Raw genomic sequence first — 20,645 nt, 5'->3', positions numbered from 1 at the left:
TGCGTGCAAGTTGGGGAGGGGCAGGAGATTGAATCCCAAGCAGGCTCTACACTGTCAGTGCAGAGCTCAATGTGGAGGGAGCTGGAGGTGGGGCTTAAACTCAGGAACCATGAGATCATGACCTGAGCCGAAATCAAGTGTTGAAATCGAGTGTTGGACGCTCAATGGACTGAGCTACCCAGGTGCTCCTCAGGTTTTGTATATATAGTATCATGTCATCTATAAATAGTGAATGTTTTACTTCTTCCTTGGCTATTTGGATGCCTTCTTATTTCCTTTTGTTGTCTGATAACTATGGCTAGGACTTCCAGTACTATGTAGAATAAAAATGTTGAGAATGGACTGTAGTGGAAAACCGCTCACTTTTCCCCCCATTTAGGATGATATTAGCTTTCAGTTTTTCATATATGGCCTTTATTATATTGAGGTATGTTCCCTCCAAATCTACTTTGTTAAGGGTTTTTATCATGAATGGATATTATACTTTGTCAAATGTTTCTTCTGCATCAAATGAAATGATCATATCGTTCTTTTATTAATGTGATGTACCACATTGATTGATCTGTGAATATTGAACCACCTTTGCAACCTAGGAATAAATCCCACTTGATCGAGGTGAATGATTTTTTTAATGTATTGTTGGATTCAGTTTGATAGTATTTAATTGAGAATTTGTGCACATGTGTTCAGGGATATTGACCTGCAGTTCTATTTTTTAGTGGTGTCTTTATCTGGTTTTGGTGTCAGGGTAATGCTGCCATCATAGAATACATTTAGAAGTTTTCCTTCCTTTTCTATTTTTTGGAATAGTTTGAGAAGAATAGGTATTAACTTGTCTTTAAATATTTGGTAGAATTTGCCTATGAAGTCATCTTGTCCTGGACTTTTGTTGACATTATGTGATATTGATAAAGCTATTGAACCTCTCCTGAGGCTCAGTTTGCTTATCTGTAAAACAGGGACAATAATAGTATCTACCTCAAAGGGTTTTGTGAGTATTGAAAGGACTAATATAAGCAAAGTAGTTGACATTGTATATGGCATGTAGTAAGCAAGCATTCTATACTGTATTTCGTGGTATACTGTGTATCATATTTCTGTATTGTATTTTGCTGTCCTGGGCATATTTTAACATCTCTGAACTTAAGAGGTGTATTATGATTGATAGCATGTCAGAGTCCAGATGGCATTGTTTTTTTCTTTTTGCATGGTATATAAAATAATGATGTGCCTTATAATCAGTGTTACTTTAGTGGTGTTAGTGATTTGGTGAGGCATACTGGTGCTATTCCTGCCCTTGGAAACAGTGGAGTTGCTCATATCACCAAAGGCAGCCTCCAATATTACTTTCTAAGCCCCATATCCACCTGACAGCTTCTTTTTTTTTTTTTCTAATCCTTAAAAACAAAACGCAGATTACACATTCTTCTTGCTACTTCTTCTACTAGAGCAAAGCCACTAAGACTCCCCAAACAGAAAACTTTTATCTGGATAGGTTGTTCTACTATTCGTGAGCATGTCATTCCCGTGCCTTTACACGTGCTATTTCATCTGCTTGGCATGCCTTTGCCCCCTGGAGCATTAGCTCCTCACAGCATTCAGCTCCAGTGTTCCCTGCTGGAGGAGGCCTTTCCCAGCTTCCTCAGGGCTCCTCTCCTTTCACTATGTCAGGCTGGGCACTTGCAGAGCATTTATCGCACTGGTTTGTGATTCTCCATTTGTTTGTCTATCTCTGCCACCACGTTGTGAACTTCTGAGGGTGGGAACATTTTCTGTCTCACCCACCCACTCTGGTCTCCTGGTGTCCAGCATAGCCTTTAGTAGCTGTGGATAGCCGTGGATAGCACCAGTGGATAGCAGCTGGCCAGACACTGGGCGGGGGTCCAGTAAGTGTTCACTGAGTCAGGGAATGAATTTGTGGTCTGGCTTCCCCATTACCCCTCCCCCACTGTGGACCCACAGCGCTTGACCAGCACCCCTTCTCTTCATGCACCTCCTAACACCGAACCTTCTCCTGTCTTCAGAATCCAAGCTGGATGGCATCAGGAAGGACATTCTTACACATGTGCAGAATGAGTGCTGGACCCGCAGTCAGCAACTAATAACGGAGCTCACAGATTTCACGGAGGTCTTCCAAACCATCAACTCAGACATACATACCATTGCACAGTGCTCCCAGAAGGTGGGCTTTTCTCATCCTTCCTTCCCAGCTTATCCAGGGGCCCATCTTGCTCACATGCTCAACACACTCTCTTCAGGTCTCTGCTGAGCTCCCATTGGGGCTTGATGCTTGTAAACTGTGCTCACATATGTGATCTGTCCTTACTAACTCTCACTCTGTTCTCGTGGCCCTTAGTTTCCTCATGTCAGGGAGAAGCCCTGGTGTGAGAGAGACTCTGTGACAGTCAGCTAGGGATCTGTCACCCTGTCATCAGGGTAATGACTTGGTGGGGGAGGAGCCTGCTGTCTTCAGAGAGACCTGGGTCAGATGGGATCTGATCCCACAATGCCCCTGATCCCAGTTGGGTAAAGGTAGCTGTTGGGGTCTGGGGCCCCTAGAAGATGGGAGTTCCCCTCAGAATGAGCCCAAACTGGTGCACAGGGTTGTGGGGGTGCCGGTCTCATGCTGTAGCCCCCTGCAGTTGACCCAGGCCAACGAGCAGTATGCAGAGCTGGAGAAGCGAATGGAATACATACGGGCACTCCACGAACTCATCCGCAACCACTTTAGCCTCTTTAGTGCTGAGAATGAGGCACTGGACATCTCGGTGAGAAGGCAGTTGGGGAAGTCACCCATGCCTCCCAGTCTCCCTCCCCCACAGCCACACCTACCTGACCGCACTCCCCTTGCCCCACAGCTACTGGATGTGTGGGAGGCATTTCAATTTGAGAAAAGCCAGGCCTCAGAGTTCCTGCTCAGCAAGCGACATGCCATTGTGCCCAAGCTGCAGCAGCTAATAGCAGCGGCACTTGTGGAGCTGGAAGGTCTGATTGAGAATGCCCTATCTGGCCCCTTCATGGATCCTGCGCAAGAACAGAGGAGCATGGAGCGTCAGCTCATCTCCCTGGAGCGTCAGTTCCAGAACACAGCCAGTCACCTCAGTGAACTGCACCATGCCTATGCCACCTTCACCGGTACTGAGGATCCCTGCTCCCTCTACCACCATCCTGTGAGAGACCCATCAACCGAGATAAGGGTCCTGTATCCTGAGTGTCCCTAAGCAAGTCTCGGGAATCACATACCTTCATTTTAGTCTCTTTTATAAATGAAAATTACAGGACAGAACCTTTGTACATTGGCTATGTTAAGGGCTCTGCTTAGCGAGGGAAGACAGAGGGCTCACAGTCTGGTAGGGAAGGCAAATCGGTGAATGTTACATTAGAATGTGATGGGGCTGAAGGGCTAAAAGCCTCTGCAGGGGAAATGTAAAGGTGCCCTCATTGTAGTCCTTAGCTGATCCAGCCCAGTCCTGTACCAGGCTGCAGGTCCCAGCTAAAAATAGGTCTTGATAAGTCATAGCCCCTGCTTCCAGCCAATGTAGTGTAGAGGGGCAGCTGCTGAGGGTCTCCCTGGCCCACAGAGGAGACCAGGGCAGAACTATTGGTCTTAGCCCTCTGTACAAAGGGGTGCAGCTAGACTGGTTCCCTTCTGCACATTAAGAACTTTGTGGGCTCAAGTTTCTCCTTTCAGATTCAGTCACTTCTTTTGGTTACTTTTATCCCCTGGAAGGGCACACTGCTTCTGAGTTGCCTCTTTGCCAACTACCAACTATTACCAACTCTGCCTGTGGGCATCCCTAGTCCCAGGGCCGTTTGGCGAAATGTAGGGTGGAGGGGACACCTTGGGACCATCCTTAAGCAAGGGACTTTTTTCTTCAGCCAAGTATGGAGAGACCCTCTAACTGACATAGACCACAAACCTTAAACTTTCCTCTAGGGATTGGGTATGTTTGTGAAAAGGCAGAGTAGGGGCCTCAAGCCTTGTGATGCTAGGCCCGGGAAGCCGGAGAGCATGCTTTTAGTTCCATCGTCCATCCCTAGCTCTTCACCAAACTCCCAGCTTTTGTTAAAATAATCCAGGATCTTAAAGCTAGATTATTAATACTATTCTATATTTTCCATTATGTATCTTATTTTAATTAATACTTTAAAAAAAAGTTTATTTTCAGAGAGAGAGAGAACACAAGTAGAGGAGGGACAGAGAGAGGGAGAGAGGGAGAGTCTTGAGCAGGATCCACACTGTCAGCGCAGAGCCTGACACAGGGCCTGAACCCATGAACCATGAGATCATGACCTGAGCCAGAATCAAGAGTTGGACACTTAACTGCCTAAGCCACCCTGGCACCCCAATCTTAATACTTTTGACATTTGCTTGGTTTTATAACCAAGTTATCAACTATTTTCACATATAAGGTTTACTGGTTTTGTTTACCCACTCCCTTTTGTTTTTTTTAATCAAAGTATGGTTGACAACCAATGTTACAGTAGTTTCAGATGTACAAGATAGTGATTTGACAAGTGCTTCTATACATTCTGCTGTGCTCACCACAAGTGTAGCCACCATCTGTCACCATACATCGCTATTACAGTACCATCAACTATATCCCCATGCTGTGCCTTTCATCCCTGCGACCCTTCCGTTCCATAACCAGGCACTGTAACTCTCCCTCCCCTTCACCCATTTTGCCCAACCTACCACCTCCCTCCCCTCTGGCAGCTCTCAGTTTGTTCTCTGTATTTATGGGTCTGTTTTCTGCTTTTTGTTTTGTTTATTCACTGGTTTTGTTTTTTTAGATTCCACACATGAATGATATCACATGGTATTTGTCTTTCTCTCTCTGACTCATTTCATTTAGCATAATGCCCTCTAGGTCCATCCATGTTGTTGCACTACCATTTTTAGAAATACCCCATCTTTTCATTATTTTCATTCTTAAATGGCAGCAATATTTCTTTGAGTATTTATTTTTTCTAAGAAGGGAGTTAGAGGTGTTAAAATTTCTAAGTTCTTTATGTCTAGGATGACTTTATAATGTCCTTATATCACAGATTGGCTAGATATTGAATTCTGAAGCCACAGACATTTTTTTCTCCAAACCTAGGATATTGCATCATTGTCTTCTGATATTTAGCATTGTACACCAATCTGTTATCAATCTGATTTTTTTTTTTTCCTGGGCAGGTAATCTGTTTATCAGTTATTTGATAATGGCTCTTAGATTTGCTCTGGTCTCCTTCCAGAATTCATACTTGTATATTGGATTTTCTGGATCTCTTCTCCATTTCTTTTATCTTCAGCATCATTCATTCCTTTATTCTGAATTCTGAGGAAATATCATGAGCTTATCTTATAAACTTCCATTTTCTTGGCATCTACTCTGTAATTTCCATTGCATTTAGAAGTACACACATATTATATGTATATGCATGCTTATGTGCACATGTATATGTATATAAGTATATGCATATGTGAATATATACCTGAATATATTTCCTAGCCCTGTCTACTGAAGAGACTAAGAAGCAAAGACACTCCAACAGCAAGAAACAACTTTGTGTCCTGGTCTTAGTTGCTAATATCATTCCCTACCAGGGCTCCTCAGAAAATGGGTGACTCCAGGGCTGTCACAGGGTAGGTACAAGATGAGCCTAGAATATGTTTTTAAGGTCTTAAGGACACAGAAGGGATGCCAACTGTCCAAATCTGAGGCAATTTTAGCACTGAAGTACAAAGTAAACTATTGGAAAAATAGGAATTTATAATCCACACTGATAATAAGTAGATAAATAAGTGAGGGAGAAATGAGGACTTGCACTTACAATAGAATGCCTAGAGCCAACTGATAAATGTAGAAGGAGAAAAATTGGAGGGAAAAATCATCATTTTGCAAACATTCTGGTAAATGTTGGATCAGGTAAAGTCATCAGTGGGGCAAATTCGATGAGATGTAGAATATTTGCACAGTCTTAGAGATTCTCCTACAGAGACTACTTATTAGTTGCAAGGGAGGGGAGAAAAAACACTAGCAATTATTTAGTAGAGAAATTGGGCAACATTTTGACCAGGTGATCAAAGTTAACATCACCAATGAGAGACAGACATCATGTGCCTCCAGACATGATACCCAGAGAACACAACATTACCTATTCAGTAGTCCAGCTGAGAATGAATAACTTCAGTCATGAAAAGAATCATATAAACACAACATGAGGAACTTTCTGTTAACAAAAAAGGGAGAAAAGGGTCAATATACTTCAAAAATGTCTGTTAGAAAAGATTAAAGCTATGGGGAATGTTCTAGATTAAAAGAAGTTAAAGAGACATGACAAGTAAATGTGGTACTTGATTCTGGACTGGGTGCTGTAGTTGAGGGGGAAAATGCTATAGGACCTTATTAGGTCAATTGACAACATTGGAACATGGACTATAGGTTAAAGAATTGTATCAATATAATATATGAAGTTGATAATTATAGTTATATAAGAGAATATCCCTATTCTTAGGGAATACATAGTATTTGGGGGATAAATGATATATGTAACTTACCCTCAAATAGCTCAGTAAAGAATTGTGTGTTGGTGTATACATATGCCCATATACATACAGAGCCTGTAAACACAAGTGATAAAATGGGTAAAATGTTAACAAATGGTATACATATATTCTTTTACTGCTCTTTCTTGCAACTTTAAAAAATTTGAAATCACTTCTAAATAAAGTTTTAAAATGCAATGAAACTTACTGAGTAGATACCACAGCAAATGTGTGTCAGAGGATATTTGCTGTTAATCCTCAAGAGTGTATCTTCTCACGTGTCTGGGGATACAATGCCTGCTCTTTTTTTTTTTTTTTTTTAATCTTTTTAACGTTTATTTATTTTTGAGACAGAGAGAGACAGAGCATGAAGGGGGGAGGGGCAGAGAGAGAGAGAGACAGACAGAATCTGAAGCAGGCTCCAGGCTCTGAGCCATCAGCCCAGAGCCCGACGCGGGGCTCGAACTCACGGACCGTGAGATCGTGACCTGAGTTGAAGTCGTATGCTTAACCGACTCAGCCACCCAGGTGCCCCAATGCCTGCTCTTTCTTACAGAGGAAGTTCTTCACTTGTCCAAGATTTGATGTTGACACAACTGCTATCAAAGATTATATGAGTCTCTAGCCAGATCTTTTGAGTTCAGACAAAGGAAGATTGGAAGGGTTTAAATTTACTATCATTTTTTTTTCTGGTCAGATGAGAGCTTTGATAGCCTGATAGTGATTCTCAGTCTTTCATTATTCTGCTCTCCATGATGGATGATGCTTACACATGTAAGATTCATGATTCCCATCATTTGGGTATTATTTTATCCCTTTTTCTCTCACTGAAGAAAGTATACTGGAACTCAGATGAATGAGAATGACAACTTTACTGTAATATCCTTGAGTCTAGTCAGATATATTTTAAGTAAATTACAAATCTCAGTACCATAACTATTATTAACTGCAAATTACTTTTGACACATATCTCACAACCAAATATAAATAATTGGTCAAGGATTATGCAGCAGCTTATGAGATGAAGGGAGGGAATAATGGCCAGAAGTACACAAAATAGGAAGCATCACCATTTACCCCTTATGGTCCTCTCTATAGACCAGATCTTTTTTCATATGCATCTCACTGGATTTATTCATTTGTCTAACAGGTATTCCTTGAGTGCCTATATTGTGCACCAGGCTTGAGGTATATCAATAGATAAATAACATCCCCCCCCCACCCACCCACCCTCATGGGCCCAACATTGTAGCAGGGAGAGAAAGACAACAAATTATAAACATAAAATATAACCAAATTATGGAGGCACCTTGGGTGGTTTAGTCAGTTAAGCATCTGACTCTTGATTTCAGCTCAGTTCATGATCTCATAATTTGTGGGATCAAGTCCCACGTTAGGCTCTGCACTGTCAGCAGAGCCTTCTTGGGATTCTCTCTCCCTCTCTCTTTGCCCCTCCCCTACTTGCACACAGCTCTCTCTCAAAATAAATAAATAAACTTAAAAATATATGTATGTATCTAACCAAATTATGGAGTACATTAGAAGGTGATAAGTGGCATAGAAAAAAGAATAGAGAAGGTAAGAGGTGTTGAGAATGCCAGAGGGTAGAAAGCGGTTTTTAACGGGTTGGGCTACACAGGCCTCATGCAGATGGACTTGAATTTGGTGAAGAAGTAAGGTATATGGTTTTCTAAGGGAAGAGTGTTCCAGAAAGAATGAGCTACCCATCAGAGGCTCTCAGCAGGAGAGGGCATACCTGGGGTGTATACAAGCATCAGCAAAGAGCCCGGTGTGTCTGGAGCAGAGTGAGATGGAAACTAACAGAAGAGGAACCCTTCCCTTTTGCTGCCATCACATTTTCCCAGATAGCCTTTCCTTGGAATAACTATCTCTTAGATGGTCCCCACCTACAATAGTCCCCACTGGACAATTTTGGACACCCCATCCCTGGCACTTTCAGGACCTTCCTTCCTGCCATTATGGGCTCTTGACAGACAACTCCCTGTCGTGCCCCTCCCCTGCACCCAGCCCAGGCCTTAACCTGCCCTGTCCCTCAGGGGAGGAGAGTCCTGTGCCCTTGCCAGTCTGCGGGACCCGTCCAATTGTGCAGCAGCAGCGCATCTGGCACCTGTACCGAGTCATCTCTGAAAACATCAGTGAATGGAAGTGCATGGCTTTTGCCAAGGTGCTGACACCCTTTCTTGGAGCCCCTGCCTCAGAGTGGAGAGTCTGCAGGGGTGGGCGGGGAAGGGTATCCAGCTAACAGTGAGCCTTCCTCCCTCCAGTTCAGCATGACTATGGCCCAGGAGAAGACAGATGGCTGGCTGACAGAGGCGGCCCGGCTGAGCACGACCCTGGGGCTGCACAGCCCGGTTCTGCAGCGCTGTATGCACATGCTGGAGGAGTTTCGCATCTACCTGCCAATACTTAGCAGGCTGGGCAGCTTCCAGCTGCAGAACTTAAACTTCCAAGTCCTCCTGCGAGGTGTGTTTTGGATAGAGTCAGAGGGGAGGGGAAGGGAAGTACAGGGGGATTAGAACAATGTAAGGACTCAGTTCCCTGCTGCTCCTGTAGGAAACACCTTTCCTCCCTGGGTTGCTCCCTGCCTTTGCCCCACAGGGATAAACATTTCTAACCTCATGCACACCATGTGAGTCTCCTCTGCTGACTTGGGCTAAACTCAAGCTACAGTCTTAGCTCTGGGCTCTGTGTTGTGTTCTGGACCCTAGGTTCTGGGTTCTTGGCTCTATGTTGTGCTTTGAGATCTGCTGTCTGGGAGCTGGGCTGGGCTGGGCTGGGCTCAGGGTTGCAGATCTGGGCTCTAGGATATGGGCTGGATTCTGCCATGTACTGAGTGTTGCTCTGACTTGTCCCCTCTACCTCCAGCCTTAGGGCTGGGCAGTCTTCAGAACACGGAACTCCTTACACTGGGCCAGCTGCTAACTTGTCCGCTGCTCGAATTTGCAGATCAAATCAATCAGGTGGGGCCCTCCAGAGAGAAGGAGTTGATCCAAGCCCAGAACCTATGTGCTAAACTCTAATAGAGCCAGTTAAGTCCCAGCAGCCCCTTGAGACAGGGGACACTAGATACTGGCTTGTGGGTGGGAAGGCGGGAGGTTGAGTTTTTGGTCCTCCCTGTGGGGTGTGGGGATCTGATGGGTGGTCTCAGACTCTGCCTGAGAGCATGCCCCATCCCCAGAAGGAACTGGGTGGCAGCCCCAAATTTGTGGGCACACAGGATGGCAGATGTCCTCCAACACTTGCCCTGTTCCAATATGAACTGATTAAGGCACTATCTGCTCAGCTGAAACCTTGCAAAAGGGTAGGCTTCAAGGCAGCAGCCCTAGGTCAAAGTATGCTGCCAATGTCCTACCTGAGGCCAAATGGTCCCACTCTACATTTCTGAGACTTCCATTCCCCTGAGCCCTAGCCCTGGAGTCCCACTTTCAAGGCTATCCCCTGAGCCATCACCCAGTGCTAGTTCCTGAGACCCAGCTGTTCCAGATCTGGCAGTGTGAAAACGAACAAATCCGTGCCCAAGAAACTCTCCGGCGGCTGCAGCGGGTCTGGGAGGCACGCCAGCTGCGACTGATCAACTTCATCCTGTATGTACCCTATGAGCCCCCAGCCTTGGAGCGCTCCAAGAGGCAAATGTTCCATAGCCCCCAGTGGGAGGTGGTGAGCAAGGATAGCGGCACCTTCATCCTTTCAGGTGAGACCCAGCTCTTGTTGTCCAGTTATAGCCCTCTGCTAGGGGCCACATTTGTCCACCACATCCACACAACCCTGCCCAATCTGGCTTCTCTAGCCAGGGCCCCATCCTTACTGAGCAACCTGAGACATCTGTCTGTTCTGAGACAGTTCTTCCATGTAGCACCTGTATAGTCTTAATCTTGGGAGCCCCCTGCTCCCTCCCTCCTATCCAATGCCTGGCCCTTTCAGCAAAGGTCCTTCCCTTTCTGGGTGGACTAAAAAAATCCCTCACAGTCATGTCTCTCCATTTTCCAGTGCTCTTTCCTCTAGATTGCATCCTGTTGTTGGATCTCTTGCCCCATTCATTCACTCATTTGTCATTCCTGCATCAAACCTACCTGCCTTCTCGGAGCCAAACACAAGAGACCTTGAGATTTACAGTCCAAGTCCTGTCCTCTAGGAGCTCCTAGTCCAGTGACAGAGGATGATAGAATAGAGATAAGTGCATGATGGAGAATTTAACTGAGGGCAGTAGAATCTCAGAAAGAGGACTAGCTTCAAAGGACTAGGGAGAGTCAGAGGAATCTTCTTTTCCCGCAGGTAAAGGCCTCATTGCTGACTCCTGAAGGAGCAGAAGTTTGCCAAACTTACAAGGAGAGAAGGGCATGCCGGGCAGAGAGAACAGCATATGTACAGGCACCCAAGATGGTATAGTTAGGGAACTGCCAGTAGAGGAGAAATTGCCTTATCCAATCCACTTGAAACTCAACTGGCAAATTCAAAGTTAGCTAAATAGAGAGATCATAAAATATGAGATATACATGGCTTAAAATTTTTACTTTAGCTTAAAACATATAAACATAACCTTTTAGCCTGAGGACAAGGGCTTGACCTTGATTTGCAGTCGACTGATAGAAGTTCCTCACTGCCTTTCCTGCATTAATGCATTGTCCACCATTTCTACTTTCAGCTTCTGTAAAGTTGAGCAGTGACATGAAGACACTTGTGAAGTTGCTGGAGTCCAAAATTTTTCTAGATTTTATTATAGTTTCCCAAGTTTTAAAAATTGACTGGCCTAGGGGCACATGGTGGCTCAGACAGTTAAGCAACTGACTTTGGATCTCAGCTCAGGTCTTCATGTCAGGGTTGTGAGTTCAAGCCCTACATTGGGCTCCCTGCTGGGCATGAAGCCTACTTAAAAAAAAAAAAATTGGAGTATACCTAATTTAATATCATGTTTTTATCAGCTCACCTTTACTGAAGGTTTTCCATAGTTTCCATAGAACCAGCAACTCTTCCTCACCCATATTTCAGTGGTTAACATAATATGAGATCAAATTCTGTAATTAAGATTATAACTCACATGGACAGGCTTTAAACACACTCTGACTCTAGGAGAGCATACTTTGCAACTAGTGGAAGAAAAAATGTTTGAGTCTTCTAGGGAATAGCTTGAGAACTGAGTTTCAGTATAATTTGGGTATTCACCACCCCTGCCCTTGCCCCATCTGCCTGCCAGCTCCGCTCAGCTAGAACCCACTCTTCCTCAGATTACAGCAGCTTGCAGGATTCTATCCAGGAGAGTCTTCAGGTATTGTTCAAGATCCTGGCCATCCAAAAGTCAGGAGACTTAAACAAAATAGCTTTGGAGTGGGTGACCATCATGCATAGCCTGAGTGAGTGCAGGCCTCTAGCCTGGAGAGTGGGTGGGATCTAGGGCGGGAATGCCCAGAGGGATGGGGTGAGAGGTGGGGGTTGGGTGGGGGAAGACCAGAAGGACAGAGCGAGGACCTTCTTCTTACTTCTTGGGCTCAGGTGACCAGGTGAAAGTTTATTTACAGGACAAGTTTGCTCTCCAAGGAAGGTCCCTGGGTCCTGCTGAGTATTTGGGGGTGGGGCACCCTGAGAGGTCAGGGTCAGCTGGACCTTGCGGAAGCTGGAACCGTAGCCTCCCTCCAGTGATCCTCTGGTGTTCACACAGGTGCCCTGCTGGAGGTGTGGGTGACTTTCCAGCAGAAGTGGATTTTTCTGAATAAAGTTCTGTATGAGATGAAGATCGAGTTTCCTAGTTCCGACCTGGTAGGAAAGAGGGGTGAGGCAGGTGGACAAGGGCTACTGCATAGTGGGGCTTATCATGGGAGGGGGAGCTGCCCTCACTTTTACCCCCTCCCTCACTGCAGAACTCCCGGTTCAAGGCCATGGATGATCAGTACCGGATCCTGATGCAGACCTCTGTAGCTGACCCCCTGGTTCTGTCACTTGTAGTGCCCAGCATCAAGCAGAGCCCTCACTTCCGAGGCCAGCAGCTACAACAACTGCTGCAAGCGGGCTCGGTGGAGCTGGAGGGCATCATCATGGCCCTGGAGACCGTGCTTTATGGGGTGTGTGCTGACTTCCCCCGCCTCTTCTTCCTCAGCAATAGTGAGCTGGTAGCCCTGCTGGCTGCCCCCCTGGAATCATGTGAGGCCCAGCTCTGGGTACGACGCTGCTTCCCTCATGTGTATGCTGTGAGTTTCAATTCCAGCCTGACTGACAAAAACACGGATGACCGGGACTCAAGCCCAAAGCCATCTACTCAGGTGGAGGCATTTGCAGTGCTTGGGGCGGGTGGGGAGGAGGTGAAGCTGCAGAGGTCTGTTCCTCTGCATCCGGATCTCCCCAAATGGCTGGCCCATCTGGAGAAGTGCCTGCGTTTGGCACTTGTGCACATGCTGCAGGGCTGTGTGGCTTCCCGTCTCGCTCTGGGCCCGTCCCTAGATGAGGCCTTCAAGCAGCTGCCCCAGCAAGGCCAGCTGCCCTTGCAGCTGTGTGTCCACCACTGGCTAGACTTAGTCCAGGCCTTCCCTTGGCAGTGTGTGATGGTGGCAGAGGAGGTGGTATGGTGGGCGGAGATGGAGGAGGCTCTGCTAGAGGGGAGGACCCTGGCCATGGTCCCCACGCATGTGCGCAAGCTCGAGGCACTGGTGCATTTTATACGGGCTCACAGGGCCTCCCAGGGTGGGCAGCCCCTGTCTTCTGTTCGCCAGACCAGCCTGCTCAGTGCTCTGTTGGTCATGGCAGTGACTCACCGGGATATAGCACAGCTGTTGCAGGAGCACCAGGTCAGTGATCTGACAGATTTCCATTGGGCCCGCCAACTCAAATACCACCTGGGTTCACCTCACATCGCCCCCCAGAAACCCCTGCAGAGTCTCAAGACTATTGCATCTACTGAGACTTCTCTGTCACCAGCTGCATGCTGGATAGATGTGCTGGGTCGGTCCTTTCTGTACAATTATGAATACCTGGGTCCCAGACTAGGGTCTCTACCCAGCCTGCTGCCTGAGCGGCCAGCCCTGGTGCTGTTATTGGCCTTGGAAGAGGTGGCCTGTGGGGCTCTACTGGGCCCTGAAGGAGTGGGCAAGACAGACATGGTGAAGAGCATGGCACAGGCCCTGGGACGCCAGCTGGTGACAATGCCCTGCCTACCTCAGACAGAAGCCCAAAGCCTGAGCAACTACCTGAACGGGGCCTTGCAGGGTGGTGCCTGGCTGCTGTTGGAGGAGGCTCAGCGCCTGCCCCTCGGCTTGCTCTCTGCCCTGGGCCAGCGCCTCACTCAGCTGCACCACCTCTGTGCCCCACTGTACCAGGAGGCCTCCCGAAGTACCAGCGCTGTTGACCCCACACACCCCCTGGGCAGTGGCGTCTTTGAGAAACATCACGTGTACATACGCCTTTGCTATGGCTGTTTCCTGACGCTGCGTTCCCTGAGTCCTGCTGTGCCTTCCAACCTGCACCTGCTGCTACGGCCTGTGGCACTGACACTGCCTGACTTGCAGCAAGTGGCAGAGCTGACCCTGCTGGGTGCAGGGATGCGGGATGCCTCCCGCATGGCTTCCCGCTTGTCTAAATTCTTCTCCCTAGAGCGTGAGCTGGTGTCTGCATCCCTGCCCTGCCGCTTGCCATTGCTCAAGCAGGTACTGGAAGACACGATACAAGACTTACATGTGATCAAGGAGCCCAAGTCCCAGCAGCCCCACAGCCTAGCTGTCAATGAGGAGGCTGCCCTATTGCGTGCCCTGCTACGCTCACCACTGTTCAGCATCCTCAGTGGTGTCCACCTGCATAACCTCCAAGAGCTGCTCTGTGGGCTCTTCCCTAATGCCCGCCAGGTGTTGGCAGAGCCTGTGACCCACACGCTGAGGAAGCCATTGCTGGTGGAGGAACTACAGCAGATAGGCCTCCATCCCAGCCCTGATATTTTGGGATCCCTGGAGCAGCTGAGCCAGGCTCTGAGCCGGGTTTCGGGTGTTTTGCTCCTGGGCCCTGCAGGCAGTGGCAAGACCACTTGTTGGCATAGCTTATTTAAGATCCAGAATCGGCTGGCAGCCAGGGAGGACACCTCAGCTCAGGGCTGCCAGCCTGTGGAGATCACCCACCTGTATCCCAATGTCCTCAGCCCCCAGGAGTTCCTGGGATGGCTAGAGGGCCCCTGCTGGCACCATGGCGTCTTCCCCAGGCTGTTTCGTGCAGCCAATCCATGTAAGACTGCAGGCCCAAAGGGGCCACCACAGGAATCGGTGGGTATCCAGCACTGGATAATATGTGATGGGGTCGCCAGTGCTGCCTGGCTGGACTCTATCACTTGCCTCCTGAGCGATGCCCCCCAGCTCAGCCTCCCCAACGGGCAGCAGATAGCACGACCCCCAGGTACTTTTCTCCTGATGGAGGTGGGAGATGCAACAGGTATGTCCCCCAAAGTGGCAGGCCGGTGTGCCCTCGTCTGGTGTGGCGGGGAGCAGACTTGGCAAAGCATGCTTAGTGTTCTGATGGCAACCCTGCCCCACGAGTACCGCCTGCAACCCCAGACAGTCACTGAGCTCAACCGCCTGGCTCAAGCACTGGTGCCAGCGACGTTTCGATTCCTCACCCGGCAGGGCGCCAGCTCTCTGCTGCAGGTTCATGGGCAGCAGGCCGTTTGCCCAGGTGTGGCCGAAGTGACCAGCCTGGCCCGTATCTTGCGTGGTCTGCTTGGCCCCCACCTGCGCATAGATGAAGGGGAGAAGGCGCATGTCTCAGGTGAGGGAAAGAGAAGGGATGGCTTGGGACAAGGGGCCTTGAGGACAGCTGGCATACAGCTGGTGCCTGGGGTCTGGGTTCCTTAGTTGATTTGGGCCTGGGGACCAAAAATGGGCAGCAGAGCCAATCTCTACTCACTTCCTCCACCCCCCACTTTTTCCTACCTGGGCTCCTATTCTGGCCATGGTGACCTTTGCAGAAGACCTCAGCTGTAGTGATCCTGTGGCCCAGAGCTTCAAGTCCTCAAAAAGCAGCTCTCTGAACCCATCCCAGGTTGCCAGTGATGATGTACCTAATAAGTGCAAGGAGCATTCGCTGGCTGTCAGCAGCTTTCTCTTTGCATTGGTTTGGGGCTTTGGAGCCCACCTTCCCTCCAGGTATCTACAGGAGTGGGGCCGGGGTTGGGGGATTCAGAGAGCTGAGATGGACTGGCACATGGGAGTTAAAACCCAGGTGACATGACTGTCGGGGAGGGTGGAATGTGTGAGTGTGTCACAAACAGAATGGAATTGTTGTAACTATCTGACACTTTTGCCTGTACATCCATCTGAACAGGCTCTGGCCCCTCTTTGATACCTTCATGAGGGGATCTATCAGTTGCCTCTGCAACTACCTGGAGCCACTGCCTTCAGCCTTGGTGTTTGATCTACATGTATGCCCTGAAAATGGGACATTGGTCCCCTTCACTGGCCATTACCTGGGCAGCCGCATCAGAGGAATTCCGGGCACCTTCAACCCTTCTCCCCAGGTGTGAAGACAATGGGGCAGTAGCTGGGCTTGGGGCTCAAGGAGATATCCTGGGGGAGTCTATGTTCTGGCACCAGCTGGGGCTCCCCCCTGCTTCTGTTCTTCGATATGTTTTCACAATCACAAGAATATGTGAAGTGTTCTGCAGGTGCAGCTCTAAGACAATACCCCTAGACCTTTGCTTTCACCTAGATTACTGCCTAGATTGGCACTGCCCCAGTAAGCCCTGCTCCTGTCCTGCAGACTGAACGGCTCTTATATGTGGTGGACCTGCTGCTGTCAGAGGGACACCCAGTGCTGCTGGCTGGAGAGGCGGCAACAGGGAAGTCAACCTTTGTGGAGATGCTGGTGGAGCCACATCACCCTTACACGTACAGCCCCATCCACTCTGCCTTTAGTCCCACCCACCTGCGCCTGCTGCTGAGTCAAGGGGTCCAGGGCCAAGCACAAGCTGCCCCATCACCTGGGCCGCACCTGGATTCTAAAGGCTCCCTCCTCTTCCTGCTGGAAGATCTGCACCTGGCCACTTCTAGTAAGTAGCTGGGCGGAGGAAGAAAGGAGTCATGGTGATCTCTTGAGACTGTAAAATCCCTAACGATATTTACTGACTCTCAGACACTTACAGACCAAACCTCAGCATCCCATTCTTAATATTTTCTCATTGAAAATGTGCTCCCTGAACAATCACACCCCTCTCATGGCCTCATCTGCCATCTCTATGCTTTGACTGCTAAATCTTTATCCCTGGCCAGGCTTTTCTTCTAAGTGCTAGACCTGTTTACACAGCTACTTACTGTATATCTCTATCTTGTCCCACTGGCACTTCAGACTCAACACTGAACTCATCATCTGACCCTGAAAACCTGTTCCTGTCCTTTAGTAATGAGTACAACCATCCATCCAGTCACTTAAGTCAGAAATCTTGTTGACATCTCCTGCCATCTTACCGAAGTCCAGTCACCATGTCTCTCAATTTTGCATTCTAAATATCTCTCAAATCTGTCCACTTATTTCCATTCCATCTTCCCTGGTTCAGTCAGTCACTACCTGGAACTTTGGTGAATGCTCTTGAAAGATTCCTTGCGATGAGGCTTTCTTCTCTGACACTCTGTACTCTAACTGGAGTCAACTATGTACAGGCATTCAGTAAGTCAGGCTTCCTCTAGCCTCTGGGATTGCTGTCTTCTCTGTCTTCCCTCCTCTATGTATCTGGATAAGTCCTTATTCTTTACACATAAGCTTAGGCAACATCTTTTCCAGGAAATCTGAGCCTGCAGGCTAGGTTAGATATTCATCTCATGCTCTGTACAAAAATCTGTGACAACCATGGTTTTATGATTGTGTGTTTACTTGTTGATCCTTTCCACTACACTCTGAGCTTCATGAGAAGAGAGATTTGTCTTATTCATTCTGATAGACCCAAGAGGAAGTAAGTACTCACTAAGAGTTTATAGAAGCAAAGATTACAAAGGAAAGGGGAAATTGAGATAAAAGTCTGGGATACTAAAATTTAAAGTTTCTAAAGTGATAATGACAGGTTTGAATGTGGCCATGAGATATGCCCATGGGAATGGGCAGAAGTAAAGTATAGGGCAAAGTATTAGCTGGATTGTCCAGTTAGACACTGAAGTCTTTTATGAAATGTAGAAAACTTGAATCAAGTTGTAGACACACTTAATAATAATAGGTACAATTTATTGAGGACTGTGTGTTACAAACTTTATATCATCTTTAGTGCTCATAAAATCCTATTAAGATGGAAATTTGTTATGATCATTTTAAAGATGAAGAAACTGAAAGATTTTTATAACTTGCCCAAGATACTCTAGCCAGTAAAATGTCAGAACCAAGATTAAAATTAAGTCTGTTTAGCACCAAGACCTGTAATTTTCTGCAACTATCTTATTTGGCCCTTTCAGTAAATTTGCACAAATAATCAGATTGTCAGTTGTAAATAGAAGGGGTAAATTCAGATCTGAATAGCAGCTGAGAAGAGATTTCAGCAGGAAGGCTGAAAACATTGCAAGCGATGTTGTGGAGTGAAGTATATTACAGCTGGCATTGTAAAAGCTGTCCTAGGGTGGGGGCGCCTGGGTGGCTCAGTCGGTTGGGTGTCCGACTTCGGCTTGGGTCCTGGTCTCATGGTTCATGAGTTCCAGCCCCACCTCGGGCTCTTGCACTGTCAGTGCAGAACCTGCCTAGGATTCTCTCTCTGCCTCTCTCTCTCTTTCTCTCTCAAAATCAATAAATAAACTTTAAAAAGATATTTAAAAAGAGATGTCCTACGGTAATAGCCAACATCTAGTATAAAAAAAAAAATTAATAGACATACAACAAAACAAAAAACTGTGACCCATTGTCTAGAGAAAAGTCAATAAAAACTGACCTTGAAATGGTCTAGAAGTAGAACTTAGCAAATATTTTATAGCAGCTATTATAAAAGTACTCAGATTCTTAAAGGAAAATATGATCTTAATGAGTGAACGCATAAGTAATCTCAGCAAAGAAATAGAAACTACCAAAAATAACTAAATGGAAATAGAAAGAACTGGAAAACACAATAACTGAAATGAAAAAGTCACTGCATGGTTTAACAGCAGATTGGCAATAGCAAAAGTGAGTGAATCCTGAAGAACAGAAAAATACTGAATATGAATACAGCTTCAGTATAACACACATGTAACTGGGGTTCCCAAAGGAAAGGAGAGTGAGATTAGGGCAGAAAAAAACCTATGAGGAAATAATGAACAAAATTTTCCCAAATTTCTTGGAAAATACTGACTTTCAGAAAGGGAAAGCTCAGTTATCCCCAATTAAAATAATAAAGAGAAAACCACACCTAGGCACATCATAGTCAAACAGCTGAAAATCAAAGAAAGAGACACTTGAAAGTGGTCAGAGAAAAGATAAAACACATTATGTACAGATGAATGATATTAAGAATGATGGTTAACTTCCCATCAGAAACAACAGAACCCAGAGGATGGTGAAATATCATCTTTAAAGTACTAAAAGGGGAGAGAATTACCTTAGAATTCTCTGTCCAGTATAGATACTCTTCATAAATGAGGATAAAATAAAAGTATTTCAGATGCATGAAAGCTGAGAAGATTTACTGTCGCTAGAACTGCACTATAAGAAATGCTAAAAGACGTTCTTCAGGCAGAAGGGAAATAGAATTGTATGGAAACTCAGATCTATGGAAAAGAAGGAAGAGCACCAGAAATGGTAAATGTGTGGGTGCATATAAGTAACCTTCTTTTTCATCTCTTAGTTTCCTTAAAAGATAGTTGATAGTCAGGGCGCCTGAGTGGCTCAGTCGGTTGGGTGTCCAACTTTGGCTCAGGTCGTGATCTCACGGTCCGTGAGTTCAAGCCCCGTGTCCGGATCTGTTCTGTGCTGACAGCTCAGAGCCTGGAGCCTGTTTCAGCTTCTGTGTCTCCCTCTCTACCCCTCCCCTGCTTGCGCTCTGTCTCTGTCTCTCTCAAAAATAAATAAACATTTTAAAAAATGTAAAAAGTTGATAGTTTAAAAATAAAAGTAATAACATTTTTGGCAGAAGTAGAAAATAACCTGGAATGGTAGCAAAAGGATAGGGTGGGAGCAGTGAGTAAAAATTATACTATTGTAAGGTTCTTGCATTCGTGAAATGTGAACTAGGAATTGGGGAAGGTCAGGCATGAGGTGTGAAGTGGCACAATATTACTTCTAAGTATTGATACATTAAGGAGGCATATTGTTACCCTAGAAAAATCACTCAATAACAATAGCAAAGAGCATAATTTAAAATATATAATATTTTAAATATAAAAATATTTAAGTATGTAAAAGGAAGCAGTAAATGAGCAATAGAGGAATTAAAAAAAAGAGAGACGATTAGAAGACAAATGACAATATGATGGACTTTAAACCAACTGTATGAATAATTACATTAAATGTAAAGTCCTAAGCACTCCAAAAAGTCCTTCAAGACAAAGGGTATTACCAGAGATAGAGAACTGGATATCTCAGTGTTAAAATATTTAATTAATAAAAAAGACATAAAAGTCCTAAATGTGTATGCACCTGAAACCGCTTCAAAATATACAAAGAAAAAGAGGGGCGCCTGGGTGGCTCAGTCGGTTAAGTGTCCAACTTCAGCTCAGGTCACGATCTCACAGCTTGTGGGTTCAAGCTCCGCATTGGGCTCTGCAGTTAAGCGTCCAACTTTGGCTCAGGTCATGATCTCACAGTTTGTGGGTTCAAGCCCCACGTCAGGCTCTGTGCTGACAGCTCAGAGCCTGGAGCCTGCTTCTGATTATACTATTGTATAGTATAGAGGTATCTCCCTCTCTCTCTACCCTTACCCTGCTCGTTCTCTGTCTTTTTCTCTCAAAAATAAATAAATTAAAAAAATTATAATAAAATAATAAATAAATACAAAAATATACAAAGAAAAAGAATGGATAGAAATGAGGGACAAATAGCAAGTCCAAAATCACTACAGGAGATTTAATACTCCTCTCAATACTTAATAGAACAGGAGAGAGGAAATAAGGATATAGATCTAAATAGCCCTATCAACTATATTTACATTTACAGAACCTCATACCCACCATCTGCAAAATACACT

The 20,645-nt window shown here is 46.2% G+C and overlaps 1 protein-coding gene across 21 annotated transcripts in view; it reads left to right on the top strand.

The window, feature by feature from the left end:
• DNHD1 (dynein heavy chain domain 1) overlaps positions 1-20,645 on the top strand; it is a 92,971-nt gene that overhangs the window by 49,881 nt on the left and 22,445 nt on the right. For 13 of the 21 annotated variants that reach the window (XR_013550138.2, XM_078433151.2, XM_078433148.2 and 10 more), the window contains 12 exons: positions 2,025-2,182; positions 2,643-3,135; positions 8,593-8,720; positions 8,821-9,019; positions 9,422-9,516; positions 10,040-10,247; positions 11,779-11,904; positions 12,210-12,307; positions 12,409-15,286; positions 15,486-15,663; positions 15,842-16,034; positions 16,277-16,565. Coding sequence is in view for 19 of the 21 variants with exons in the window: in XM_078433151.2 (XP_078289277.2) it covers positions 2,025-2,182; positions 2,643-3,135; positions 8,593-8,720; positions 8,821-9,019; positions 9,422-9,516; positions 10,040-10,247; positions 11,779-11,904; positions 12,210-12,307; positions 12,409-15,286; positions 15,486-15,663; positions 15,842-16,034; positions 16,277-16,565 (5,043 nt within the window). In the remaining 2 variants the exon portion in view is untranslated. Of the gene's footprint in view, positions 1-2,024; positions 2,183-2,642; positions 3,136-8,592; positions 8,721-8,820; positions 9,367-9,421; positions 9,517-10,039; positions 10,248-10,828; positions 11,905-12,209; positions 12,308-12,408; positions 15,287-15,485; positions 15,664-15,841; positions 16,035-16,276; positions 16,566-20,645 lie in introns of those variants that run through there. The other 8 variants (XM_078433152.2, XM_078433155.2, XM_078433160.2 and 5 more) reach the window with 8 other exon arrangements.

This window comes from Panthera onca, chromosome D1, assembly GCF_046562875.1.
Source record: "Panthera onca isolate mPanOnc1 chromosome D1, mPanOnc1 haplotype 2, whole genome shotgun sequence".
Lineage (NCBI taxonomy): Eukaryota > Metazoa > Chordata > Mammalia > Carnivora > Felidae > Panthera > Panthera onca.
Note: the sequence above shows the minus strand (reverse complement) of the source record. Positions and strands in the feature narration are given on the sequence as shown.